Source organism: Capsicum annuum, chromosome 2 (assembly GCF_002878395.1).
Source record: "Capsicum annuum cultivar UCD-10X-F1 chromosome 2, UCD10Xv1.1, whole genome shotgun sequence".
NCBI lineage: Eukaryota > Viridiplantae > Streptophyta > Magnoliopsida > Solanales > Solanaceae > Capsicum > Capsicum annuum.
Window position 1 is genome coordinate 145,029,377 of NC_061112.1, and position 13,908 is coordinate 145,043,284.

The 13,908-nt window shown below is 36.0% G+C and overlaps 1 protein-coding gene across 1 annotated transcript; it reads left to right on the top strand.

The window, feature by feature from the left end:
• Positions 1–341: 341 nt before the first annotated feature.
• On the top strand, positions 342–13,865 carry LOC107860237 (protein MRG1). The gene is made up of 11 exons (XM_016705513.2): positions 342–835; positions 2,636–2,689; positions 2,872–2,885; positions 3,934–4,076; positions 4,592–4,627; positions 9,170–9,210; positions 9,801–9,902; positions 10,597–10,676; positions 11,573–11,742; positions 12,047–12,131; positions 13,404–13,865. The coding sequence occupies exons 1-11, from the start codon at positions 701–703 to the stop codon at positions 13,492–13,494; spliced, it is 951 nt and encodes a 316-aa protein (XP_016560999.1). The 5' UTR covers positions 342–700; the 3' UTR covers positions 13,495–13,865.
• The last annotated feature ends 43 nt before the right edge of the window (positions 13,866–13,908 follow it).

Genomic DNA, 13,908 nt, shown 5'->3' on the forward strand with positions numbered 1-13,908 from the left:
GTCCTCGATCTTAAATGCTCCAAGCAATCTTCCACACGCGAGATTGCTTTAAGTTATGCTCAAAACGGGTCCTCCATGCGTGTTCTTGTATTCTTGAAGTGACCAAGTCTTGAGCCTCTATGTGTTGGCCTCCAAAGATGTCATCAAAAGATAAGATGGTCATTTGTCCCGTATCAACCTCCCCTCACTCATATGACATCAAATTTTCATGACGAACAATTGCTATATTGCACACTGTAACTCAAGCATTGAAGTTCCTTTCCAGTGACATTACCTTACAATTTCATCGAGACCACTTACTATGATCTTTCTACTCGTTTGTTCATTATTTCCTATTGAAGTGCCTTTTCAGTGGCATTGCCCTGCAATTTGATCGAGATAATAACATTTTTCTACTCATCTGTTCATTATTTTCTGACACAGTTTTAATAATATCTATTAGCAAGTTTTGTGGCACTTGGACCTAATATATGTTCAGCATAACTTAAAAATCCATATAGTACATCACTAACTTAGAAAAAAAATACCGGCACGACATGGAGGTGTTTATTTTTTTGTGACAAAGTACCCTGATTAGTGGTTACTGCAAGGGTAACACGCGCGCATCAACACAGATCCACAATTTTGAAAAACCAGGGAAACAAATCCCCCCGCCCCGTCATACACGCTTCCCCAAACTCTTGTGTGATAAACGGAAAAAATGGTTAGTTCGAAAGACGTATCTTCTACCGACAGCGAAAACTCCTCCGGCGATATTCCTAACACTAAACCTAGTGTCTACTTTGAAGGAGAAAAAGTTCTAGCTTATCATGGCCCTCGCATCTATGAAGCTAAGGCACGCACCTTACCCTCTTTAATTAATTGTTTTTTTTATCCTCTTCCTCTTTGCACATAAATTGAGAATTTAGTTCGGATGTTCTGTAATTTAATGCTGAAATTGAACGATTATATGCTATTTAATGCACGTCTCTCCTTTTGGATTTGTCGTTTATCGTTTATTTTAATTAGCTGTAAGTAAAACCGTCGGTTTTGTTTGATTTCTTCTCGGAGTTGTGTAAATGAATTGGTTGAGAGTTTGTGTGTCATTATTTTAGCATTTTGATGTACTGTTTGCTGTTTGAGATATACACGTGTGGTGATTTCAAGAGGCCTTAATGACGTTTGGGCTGGCTCCATCTATATTGGATGCTAAATTTTGCAAATGATATGGCAATCGTGTGCTGTCACCGACAAGCCTAATTTCATTGTTTTATATACTGTTTTTACTATTTGATGTTTTGAGTTCTCTGTGGAGTCTACTGTCTTTGCTCTACTGACTGGTTTAGCCTTCTCAAAATTAAGGTAAATGTGCAAACGTTTGAATCATTTCATGTTTGGTGGTGTGGGAGGATGTTATGTAAACAAACATCTCCATATAGATTATGTTAGGGTTTCCTAAATAGATTTAGTGATCTTGGGAAAACCTAGGAATCATTATATGTTTGGCGGTGTGGGAGGATGTTACACATACAAATACCCCCATATAGATTGTGTTAAGGGTTCCTAAGTTGATTTTTAGTGATCCTGGGAAAACCTTGAAATCATTACATGTTTGGCAGTGTAGGAGGATGTTTCATATACAAACATCTCCCATATAGATTGTGTAAGGGTTCCTAAATTGATTTAGTGATTGTGGGCGATTTCTCCATCATGATTTTATTTGGATGATCTGATCCATTCCCCATAGCAATCTTTTAGTTTGATTGTTTTCACAATTATAGAAACAATTAATAGTGTCTTAAATTTACACTGTTTCTGTTATTTTTTAATCCATGTAACTTTGAGTGATCTGAGTATAGGTATGGGGATTAGATTCTGGAAAATCCACCTCAACTTTTAACCTATTCCAGTTACTCGACCTTCTCTGGACAGCATGTTTCTGTGCAAGGAGAATGCAACTCTCCACAAGATATGGTTCTTATGTGCAGAATTCTAGATTCACCTCTTATAATTATGTTCTAATGTATTTCTGATGGGATATAGTGCGTTATGTGGGTTAGACTCACATCACGGGTTGAAATCCTACCATAGAAAAAGGCCAGGTATTTAAGTAGACAAGGGTAGATGGGTGGACCGATTACCCACCGAATTTTGAACCGTACTGCACTAGCCGTTGGAAATTTCGCAGTTATTAAAAAAAGTACTACTCGGTTTATTGAAATTACATATTAGTGAATATTTAATTTGAGTTGTTGGGATTAGTTTTGTCTTCGGTGTATATTGGGCCATTGAATTACAAAGTTTGTACCTTGTCAAAAAAAAAAATATTACAAAGTTTGCAAATGTTGTTGGTACCTTTTGTATGTTCTCTAAAGCTTGAACTGAACTTTGAGAATGCATGCACTTTGCTTCTTGGTTATAGCTCTCAAAATCTGGTTGTTTTGCTATGCTTTTGACTTTTGAAAGTACTAATTGTGTATACATTATTACTTACAAAAGAAAGTCTCATTTTCTCTATATGGAAAATAATCATGTGTGCGGTCACATTGGGCTTGCCTCCTACAAATTGTAGCACTCCGGTTAAATCATGTTACCTAATGCATGTGACAATTTTTTTGCGACCCTCCAATGTGATCCTTGCTTTTCTACTGTGAAGGTCCAAAAAGCAGAGCTTCGGAAGAACGAATGGAGATACTTTGTTCATTACCTTGTAAGTTTAATTTTCATCTTTTACCTTATGCTTTATATATGACTATTAAATTTGATGTTTCTTCAGTTAAAAGATGTGAAAAAATTGAAGCATACCCTAGCATTTTTAGTTTATTTAAATTTCTTTCAATATTCCTAATGATATGGAGAAATAATACTCTTTTTATTTATTTTAATTTGCAGGGCTGGAACAAAAAGTGAGTTTATAAAGCTCTTGTACAAAATTGTCAATTCAAGAGTATCTTAATTGCTATTCACATAAGGATAGAAAGGTTGACCAACCGATGTTTTTCGTGAATAAGCTGCCTTAATGTTTTTTTATTAGAGCGTCCTTCTCCAAAAGAGCTTGGCCTTAGCAAGATGCATGGATGTAATTTGATGCTAACTTGTTGATTATGGTAGTTATCTTACAAACTACATGTAAAATGTTGTGCTGCTCTGGATGTAAAGTGCAATTGTGAATGCATGATTTTGATTTGCAGAGCATCAGGTAGCACAATGAATTTGAACTTTGTATATTATTAGTGAAGTCTTATATCTATTATTTCAACTACATGCTCCTTTTCTTTCAAATTGAATGTTTATCGTTCCATTTTGATCTGTTGGAGTGAATGCCCATTTCCGAAATGGGAATTATTCGAAGATTTAATACTTTACATGGGATCTACCTTTACTATTATCCGTAAGCATGTGCTGTGTTTTTCTACTAAACGTTTGCTCAATATTTGAAATGAGCCTATCTTAACCATATAGATTCAAACCATGATTTCCTAATAGAAAAGGATGGATACAAGCACTCTCAACTTTTTTACCTGTGTAATAAGGATTAATTCAATAATCATTAGCAATTTCATTGTACTCCCCCTATCTTATTGTGCATGGTACTATTACTATTTGGATAGTTAAGCTCTTTCTTTGACTACGACTTTTTCAGATTTTTTTTAATCAAAACAGTCATTACAAATGTTTATAACTATGTAAATTTATGCCAAAAATTTCGGCAATTGATGGCTAAATTTTTTCATCAAACTTAGATTCTATGAATTTGGTATTCCAAACCCCATAACTCTTTTCAGCGACGGGGAGTAATAGCTGTATTACATATCTGTGTATGTCTGGTTCATCAGCAAAATATGAAACCAGTTTTTGTTTAATTCAAACAGATTTTTTGAGGCTGTAGTTGAATATTTGTTAATTGTAAGTGTACTCTGCAAGGCTAATTACTGAAACTATGTCTTGCAACAGTTGGGATGAATGGGTAGGAGCTGACCGCTTGATGAAACACACGGAAGACAACGTCTTGAAGCAGCAGGCACTGGACAAGAAGCAAGGGATGGAAAAAAGTACTAGGTCTGGACGTTCACAGGCAAAACCAAAAAGCTCAGCTGGTGTGTTTTCTCTAGGTTTATATTAGAATGTAGGCTATGGATGATCATTTTAGATATTTGTCTGTTCATGGAAATAATTTCTTGCATAAAATATCTAAGTTTATAACACTTTTATGGTATCAAGAAAACTCCTGATGTCTTTTATTGAAGTCAAATTCTATTTGGAGCACTAGGTAATTGCAAAATAATAATTGGTTGAATTAAATTCCAAAAGATTAGTTTCGTAAAGATGTTTGTTATGTGCCTCAGTAAAAATATGGAAGTGCCACCTAAACTAAGGTTGTAAATCATACCTAGTATAACTAAAGAAAACAACATGAACTCTTTTTGATGTTCTAACTCATGTTTTCAATTTCAAAAGCTCTCTTGGCATATCTAACAGTGAACATTAATTACAAAACCTAATGCCTTCTGATTACTTGTCTCCTCTGAAGGAAGGGATCACATAACGGAGTGGAGGCTTAAGTCTTAGGATTGAATGTCATTGTTGTTACTAACTTACTTTTCATTTGCAGATGTTAAACTGGATAAGGAGGAAACTAAGAGCAATGGTATGATATCTTCTGTTTTGATCCTTATTCTTTTCTTTGAGCTCTTCTGCATTATTTGTTGGGGGTCGGGGTTAATTATGCTGGTTGGATAGTAGTCCTCTTAGAATCGTGTTTGCTTTGAGTTAATTTAGGCCCAATGTTAAATAATAAGGCCAAAAGGTAGGGATGCCCCTGTCCTCCATATAAGTAACTCAGGTTGGTCTGAAGATGTAACATCCCTTGTTCTTTTTTATATAAGGAAATCCATTTCTGATTTTTGACCCTTCCTTTTAACTTTTGTTTTTAAAGAAAGTGCAGATTCATCTTCTTTTTCAGGAAATCTACCTCCAAAATTACTCTCCTTCCTGCCTTTCTTCTTCTTCTTCTCCTTTCCCCACATTAATTTCCCCCGCCTTAGGAATCTAGGATACTGCAGCGTTGAAAGGGAGCATCGAACTTATAAAAGTTCATTAGTCCGGAGTTCTATCCAGAGCCTTGCTGAACTAAAATGTAGTTTAAGAAATATTTCCATTTAACAAAAGCTTTTGGAAAAAAATATAAATGCTTGTCCATAAGGGAAAGGAAATGAATGTAAAACGTTATCCATTTTGAACTTAGACAAGCGGAAACCGAGAATGTGCCTACAATAATCCTTAAGTTTGGGATATGAATTTAAATAGTCCCTTTTCTTAATGAAGTGCTAATATTCCTCCAACTATGTAAAGTAAGCACAGTTTTAGTCCACTCTATCATAGATCCACCTTTCAGAAAGACCCAAACCACCCAATTCAGAATACCTCACAGTTTTCTTCCCAAACTAAAGCAATATTAAACCCACCCTTCCCGAAGACCATTGGGTTCCTTTATTCAACCAAGAAAGGCATGGGGCCTTTGGACATGGTAACTGAACACCTAGTTAGCTTTACAATCACCGTCTCAAACCCGTTGTCAAATCCTACTTAGCAGAATATGGAGGTACTTATGGCAGAACAAACCAATCTCCTTTTTTGATTCCTTCGAAGACCAGATATAAGCCGTGCCAGGCAAGGCAGGTCATGGTGGGTCCCGTAGTTCTCTACTTCTCTATTTGAGATAGGTGGTCCGGTGAATTAATTCAATTAGATGTTGCTTACCTAGATGTGGTGCTTGTCCCTCAAAACGAAGGTAAATATTTCATTCAAAAAAACCTCACGTTTTTCTCGCTACCAGTTTCAAAAGGAATTAAAAAACCTCACAATTTCTTTCCAAATTAAACCAATATTCATTTATTCAAGCCTTAGTCATTAACTTATGATAGCTGCTATCAAAATTGAAGACCATATCTATCTCTGCCCGCTACGATTGAAAGGGTACGAAGCTCATACACATCAACCTAAGTCCATAATTCATTGTCTGTCTTCAATTTATCATTGAACCAAATCCAAGTCATGGTGATGCAAGCTCCTGTGAAAATTTAGAACTTAAGTAAAATGACTAAGAAGATTGTTCTTTTGAAGCCTGACATTGTGGTTCTATAATTAGAACAGTAAATTGAAAAGATTTTATAAATCCTAAGGCGTATGATTGAATTAAATTTGTGTCAACATTTTCATGTTCACAACGGTCAAAGATTTTATAAATCCCAAGGCATACGAGTAGTGAGAAACAATGTTTTCAAAGGCGTTTTCGAGGTGAGTCGGGGGTTAACCAAAAGACGCAGATCCATAGGGTGTAAGTCCTAGTCCATAGGCGTAAAAGCATAAGTCCCTGGTGTAAAAACGTATGTCTGGACGTTAATTCTATTTTTGTTACTTTAAAATTATTTTTGCTATTAATCATATTTTTTTAATTATTGGTGTAATGGTATTTATACTTTATGCTATCATGTTTTCATATTTTAGTGATTTTTTCCAATTTAAATATAAATAAAGAAATTAAAGCAACTTTCTTAGAAAATAATTATAATATTATTTCTGTATATTGATGATTTATTTAAAGTTATTTGTAGAAATTATTGAAAATCTTACTTTTACTTATTTTCTTTGTAATAAAATTATAAAATTGATGATATATAAGATACACCCCATAGATCCATGGGACTTAAGCCTCGGCCCATGCTATGCAAAACGCCTCACCTCACGCCCTTGCCTTTTAAAACACTGGTGAGTGGTGAGAAACCGAGCTCAGAGTTGTGCTTGTTCATTCAATCGTTTCTTCCTTTTATGCGATTCCACCGCCAAAACAAAATGAATTTTCCGAAAGTTCAATTAGGTCTTCATTTCTTGGCTTTTAATTTCCTTTTCTCGTGTTTCATGTTTTATTATGTCTTTGTTTACTGTCTTTTTGTCCTGAACCGGGGGTCTATCCGAAACAGCCTCTCTACCTCTTCAGAGGTAGTGGTATAGACTGCCTACATTTTATCCTCCCCAGACCCCACTATGTGGGAATACACTGGGTATGTTGTTGATGTATATTCTATTAATGGGTCTCAATTCAGTAGGAAACCTAGATTCATAATTTATGTGTTTTCCTTTTAAAGATTGTTGAATTTGGGAATGAGTACATTTTTTTTGGTTGTGCAATTATGTATGACTTCAATCATTCTCTTGATTGGGAAGAAAGCTGATAACTTTATGGGATGGGTGGACTGAGTTTGGCCCTTTTTTTTAACCCTCTCCCTAGGAGCTCCCACGTTTTTGCTCCCTTAGGGTTTGGAAGTGGAGGGTGTTTACCATCCGAGCAACCCCCTCCCTAGGAGGTCCCACGTTTTTGCTCCCTTAGGGTTTGGAAGTGGAGGGTGCTTACCATCTAAGCAACCCCCTCTTGTCTGAGTTGGGCGTGTTTGGGGGTTGTTCCGTTAATATTCAGTGCTTCAGTTAGAGTTAGATTAAACTGCTTTAGCGTTGCTTAGTTGGAGGACTATTAGTTCTCCGGTTAACGAATAATAGACTAGTTTAATTTAAAACATAAATTTCAAGGACTATTTTTATAACCTTCTGTATTACGTAGCCTTAAAGCTCTCTCGGACATAGTAGAAGTTTCAACTGAATGTGCAACCTAAATATTGAAAGAAACTTGCATTCAAAGGGGGTACTGACGAATCAAGGATCATCAAGTATCCTGGACCTCAAACCCAACTTCTTTAGAACAATTATCACTGCGTGTTACTTTATTAATTTTTTTTTAGTTTTCAATTAATGTGTTAGACGGTAGTCTTCTTGCATATACTGGAAATCTTATCCCAAACCTTGTTATATGTATTTTTTGACATACCATACTACTATACTATGTTGCTGACCTTTTGATACATTATAAATTTAGGCAATGTACATTTTTCTCAGAAAACTTTACCCTCATGTTTAAGCTGCCTAAATCAAGTGTTTCATTCAAGTATAAGAAACCCTGTGTTACCTAGTAGTATTTCATTTGCCTGGTAAATCAATTAGAGAACTCTGGTAATTGCATTTATGAGGGTATCACAAGAAGCATGTCTGATTGATGCCATGATAAGATAATTTTAGTATTGATCACATGACTGGGAAGAAGTGATGCAAGTACTAGGATGTTAAGCATTGGTGGAAGAAAAATAAGAAAATCAGGAAAATCAGAAGGATTGCCAAGAAGCATGATGTAATTGCAAAGGAGAACTAATGATTGGTTTTGGTTATAACAGAAGAAGGTAAGGGGAGACAATCTTCAATTTATCTTTTAGCTTACTCAGAGAGAGTGGAGACTCATCTTTCTGTTTATAAAATCTTGGTTCATAACTCATAAGAAACACAAAGATTCGGGAAGAAAAGTGATCATTACTAGAATCTCTTGCCTTTGCTTTCTTCTTCAGATAGACTTGCTTGTGCATATTTCTCTGTTCTATCATTTAGAAGGGAGAGCTTCTTTCCTCTTGCCTTTGCTTGCCAAGCTTCTTTCTTCTAATATGCTCTAAGAAATGTATGTTATGATCACTTTTGAGTGTTGACTACTATGATTGCTAGCACGTACACATTATCTAGTTTAAAATTTGGTATTCAAGATCTAATTAAAAGATTTCACTCTTTGACTGGCTTTTCGACACTTATTTGAGTGAAGCTGTATCTGGGCAGTACAGAAACATTAGTATAACTCAGTCAAAGTGTCTGATACTGTTCAAAACTTCAAATTGTTTTCCCCTGATGACAACTTATACAAAATGTTTTGGGTTATTAGATTCAGTTAAACATTATGTGTTCTTCATGACTGTGGAGTTCCGCTCAAAATGCTCCCACTGTTATGGGTAACATCCTTGTGAAGTGGATACGATTGTTAGGAACATATGCTAGATGGGAAGGTAAAAAGCAAAGCTAACAGTATTTTCCTTAACTTGCCATTGGTGTTTGTCTACCATTGACGCTGTGGAATATTGTAGATGTAATAGCCTTGAGTTGGTCAAGGTGTCAACTTTCTACTAGTCATGTCATACTATGCTGGAGTACACTTCTTTTACCTCAGGATTACCAAATCAAACAGATATAGTCTGTTAAGTCTTTTTGTTTCTATTAGTTATCTGCTTATAAGATATTTATCTGTGAAATTGAACTTTTGTTGCAGTTCCAAAAGGGAAAAAGCGCAAAGCTGACTCAGGCACTGAGGTTTGCTTAATTCTGGACTCTATGACATGTTGCCTTTTTTTTGCTCCTTATGGTTATCATTGACACTCACCTTGTGTAGGGAGGCCCAATGTTTACTTGCCTCTAATATTGTTGGCCTAAATCTCTTTGTAGAGTATTTACTTATCGCAGAATACTCCATTAACACCAACATTTTAGTCTAATCACACTTCTTTTGCCTGTGAAGATATTTTTTATCAAAATGTTTCTCAGCCATTATTTTCCATCTCGGGGATGTTTCTTGTTGTTGATTATGTTCTGGATTAGCTTTTAGATAATCATAATTTTAGTGCTTGAATTGCATTGAAGGAAGTGGTCTCAAGAGACTTGCAATGACTTGGTATGCAGACTTAACTAAAGATAAGGCACAATGGAAGAAAAAAATCCATATGGGTGATAGCTACTAGTTAAGGATAGGTTTTAGATATGTATGGATGTCTTTTTTTTTTTTTTTTGGGGGGGGGTGAGGGGTGGGGGTGGGGGTGGGGTGTAATTCATAATAGTCGTAGTCGTAGTTGTATGGTATTAGTGCTTGAAAGGTATTGATTTGTAACTTGGTCATTTGATTGCAGAAGGGCAATGTATCTGCGGAGAAACTTGTGAAGATTCAGATTCCGTCTACTTTAAAGAAGCAACTGGTTGATGATTGGGAATTCATCACACAGCAGAATAAGGTGTGTATATATATATATGTAGAGAAATGACAAGGTTTATCTGTCTTGTTGACAAGCTCATTAATAGTTGAAGACATATGTGGCAACAACAACTACACTTTAGTCCCAAATAAGTGACATTGAGAAATATTCATTTAGAAGGTTCCTTGTTGCATATCAATAGGCTTTTTGTTTCTGTAGTTGATAGAAAACCCAATTTGCAAAAAAAACTTGCACGAGACCTTTATTGGAACTGAAGTTCTCAGCGCACAAAAAAAAACTTGGATTGATCGTTTTCTTGTGTTAGCTGCTGGTTTGGAGCATAGATGAGTGACCAGTCATGGAAAATGAGTAGCCGATACTAGAGCAATCAACCAGAAGTGAATTCCTGACTCATCTTATCTCAACTTGAAACCCAAAAAAAGGCACAGACAAATAGATATGGCGATGCCCTAATTGCTTTTGAGATCTTTGCTGATTTTCTAAACCGAGTTCCTCCCTGCTAATCTGAACTGGATTTGTTGGGATTAAAATAGTTCATACTGGATAATATGACACTGATCTGTCCAGCTATCCATCTGTATTCTTCCCTACAAGTGGCATGCTGGAGTTGATCAAAATCTTTTTCTTCATTTTATTCCGACTACGTTAGTTCTTATTGTTGGTTGCTATGCACTCTTGCCAGTGATGAAGTTTGTTGTGTTCTTCTTAACAGCTTGTGAAGCTCCCACGATCTCCCACTGTGGATGATATATTGGCCAAGTATCTTGAATACCGATCCAAAAAGGACGGGATGTAAGTTCGCTGCCCCTCTTTTTACATGTAAAAGATGGATTTATTGCTGAGCTAAGGTTATGCATCTTTGTTTCATTCTTCCATCCCTACCATTCTTCTATGGGGGATCTGGCGTCCTGTAGTTTGCATGGTCAATGTTGGAATATATGTTTCTTTCAATTTTTTTTTTATGATGTTGGTGTTTGGACCAGTTTGTGCGCACCTTGACTAATTCTACCTGCTACCTCCTACCGGCACAAATATCCAGTAACCCTACCCACCAAGGCTTGGCCAGATGGAAAGAAATCACCTAGTAGTTTTTGTTTCCATTGGTATTTGAACCTAAGGCCTCATGATTCTCTCCCGCTTCATAGACCACTCGTCCACGCCTTTGGGTGCTATTGATTCTTTCAAAACTTATCTTCTAACTCTGTTAGAAAAACTCATGAATGTTTACGGACATATAGACTAGTGTATCACGCTGTCAATTCACTAAATTATGCTTACCAGATGTCAATTTAGTATTTGATTTATTGCTAAATGTTGAGGATATTCCAACTAAGAAAATAATTTACTTGTGAACTTGTTGAACTGCTTCTTGTCAGATTCATGTATACTACAAGGTAGCTTCAACTCCTATGTGTGTGCACTAAGTCATTGGTAATTGCTACAGTTTCAGAATAGATCTAGTTTCCCTTCTGTTGAGTGTTGACTACTATTTGCAGAAGCATATAATATCAAAGACCAACACTATTTGCAGAAGTACATCATCTCTGCTGCTCACAAGTATTTTCACATGAGCAGTGGATGCAAACACAATGTATTTACTATTTACTATGGCATAAAGTGACTTTGGAGGTGTATTCCATTTAATATAAATGTCTTTTCCCTGTCTTTCAAATGTTTGATCCTCGTAGGATGACTGATCCAGTTGCGGAGATACTGAATGGAATTCGATTGTATTTTGACAAAGCACTGCCTGTTATTTTATTGTACAAGAAGGAGCGCCAACAGTATCATGAAGCAGTTTCAGCTAATGTCTCTCCATCTAGTGTATATGGTGCTGAACATCTGATGCGCCTTTTTGGTATGAAGAAGTACTAAATGTTTATGTTGTTTATAATTATAACCCCAAGACAGAGATATGAACCTTAAAAATATCATGTTGCAGAGGATAAAGCATAATAGCCTTCATATGTTTGTTTGTATGCTTGTATATCTATACTTGATCAAAAGATATTTTTCTTACAAGATTGTGAAGCATCCTCTGGGTTTCAATTCTACCAAATGTGTTCCACAATGTTTTACATGTATTTATATGAATTTGACATATATATATTATGCCAAGTATTTAGATTTGTAAAGTCTTAATTTGTTTGCTGATGTTGTAGTAAAATTGCCTGAGTTACTTGCATATGCAAAAATTGAAGAGGAGACATTGAATCGAATGCAGCAGAAATTTCTAGACTTTCTCAAGTATATGCTCTTTTCCTCTACTGCCTTCTGCACCAGTGTTTTTATTATTAATATTTTTATTATATGTATGGAATTTTTTTGTGATTGCATTGCTGCCTAGAAGCAGTCCACAAGCTTGAAGTGCTCACTGTGGGGGTAGTGTAAGGAGGAGGGTCTAATTAGATAACTGCTGCATTGGCTGGCCTTACCTAGTCTTTTTTTACCATCGGTCTAATCCCGTGATTCTCTTCTGGAAAGCACCAGAAAGTTCACTAGCTTATTGATTCCTCGTTTTAACTACCCTGACAATTTTCAAGAAAAAAATCTTAAGCATTGAGAATATTTAATAATATTCTTTTCTTTAACTTCTGAATATTAGGCTAGCCCGGCAATTTCATAGTGACTTTAACCACTGTGATTTTTACTTGAAAAAAGGAGTTGCATCAGATTTAAATGAACAGGAGAAGGGTGTTTTAGGTTTTCTTGAAAAAGAGCAGCCCAGCCTGGTACTTGAAGCATCCCACATTCACTCTGACCCAAGGAAGAGCCTGTTATTGATTCTTTTGTCGGGAAACAATATTCCAGACGCAAGAAGTAATAGGATTAATAGGACTGATAATGATGTTTATTTTCTGAATTATTTTGTTAGTAGAATAGAACTTCCCTTAGTGGATTAGAACAATTGTTAATTCAGTTTTATGGGGCTTTTTCTATTTCTAGTTTGTTAGGACTCTTTGCTATTGTAAACCTCTATTTAAGAGAGTTGACGTTCTTAATAAAAACAAGTTGGATTTTATCAGGAGAGTCGGAACTTTCTCAGGTCTGCAGTTCCCTGATTGAACTGCAAAATTCAGCAATCATAGGTAAGTCACGAAACAAAAACAAGGGCTTAGACCATAACGTTAGGTCTGACTTCCAAGTTAATCGTCCAGCAACTCGATCCAGAACTAGGGGCCATAACAGAGCCGCACCCCAATGGGGTTTTTCAGTTTACCTTACCAGAAAAAGGGGGGTGGAGTGGGGTGGGGGTGTCAGTTTACCATATCTTATCTAAAGAGAAAAAGGAACGGAAGGGTGTATTGTAAATGATGAAAAGTGAAAGGAATAAAAGATAACCATATGGTTTCTGCCTTTCTGTAGGAATCAATTCAACAGCAACGTTAAAGAATTTCATTGTTCTTTTTTTCTAGCAGAGATTTGGTGTTTCTAGAACGACTTGGATACAGGAAACAGCTATTATGTTGATGTATTATTTTGCGAATGAGCCTTTACTTTGTGCGTGCGTGATTGCAGGTTTTTACAGAAAAACCAGGGTACTTTCTTCCTATCTGCTTATGATGGTCCTAAAGCCTCTGAAGGAAGTGGTACGGATAAAGATAGCTGACCAGTCCACCAATTTAGCCATAGCCAGATTGTTTCGCATCAGAAGCATTGTCAGTATTTCTTGAACATGCCAGTATGCTTACATGTCAGTTATAGGCGAACTCTCTGTTGTTGTATGTTGTGGTCTGTAACAGTATATCAGTTTTTTCTTTCCTAGAGAACCATTCAATTTCAGCTTATATAGTCAGGTGATCAGCTTTAGAGAGGAGAGTTCTGCCTGTAAAATAGTGTACTTATTGTTGTTGAATTGCATGCACCTGTAGAGTTTAGTGTCATAAAAAACTGTAGATGATTGCGAAACTTCAGTTACAATTTGCAGCTGCCAATGTACTGGAAGGTGTTTGTTGTTATTTTATACTCAGATTGGACTCATTAACTTGACTCTATTGACTGCATATGATACTCTTTTAAGGAC

Excerpts from the sequence above, each read along its gene's own strand:
- LOC107860237 (XM_016705513.2), top strand. The coding sequence starts at position 701 with ATGGTTAGTTCGAAAGACGTATCTTCTACCGACAGCGAAAACTCCTCC. Across the intron at positions 9,211-9,800 it reads AAGCTGACTCAGGCACTGAG|AAGGGCAATGTATCTGCGGA; the intron begins GTTTGCTTAATT and ends ATTTGATTGCAG. Across the intron at positions 9,903-10,596 it reads TCATCACACAGCAGAATAAG|CTTGTGAAGCTCCCACGATC; the intron begins GTGTGTATATAT and ends TCTTCTTAACAG.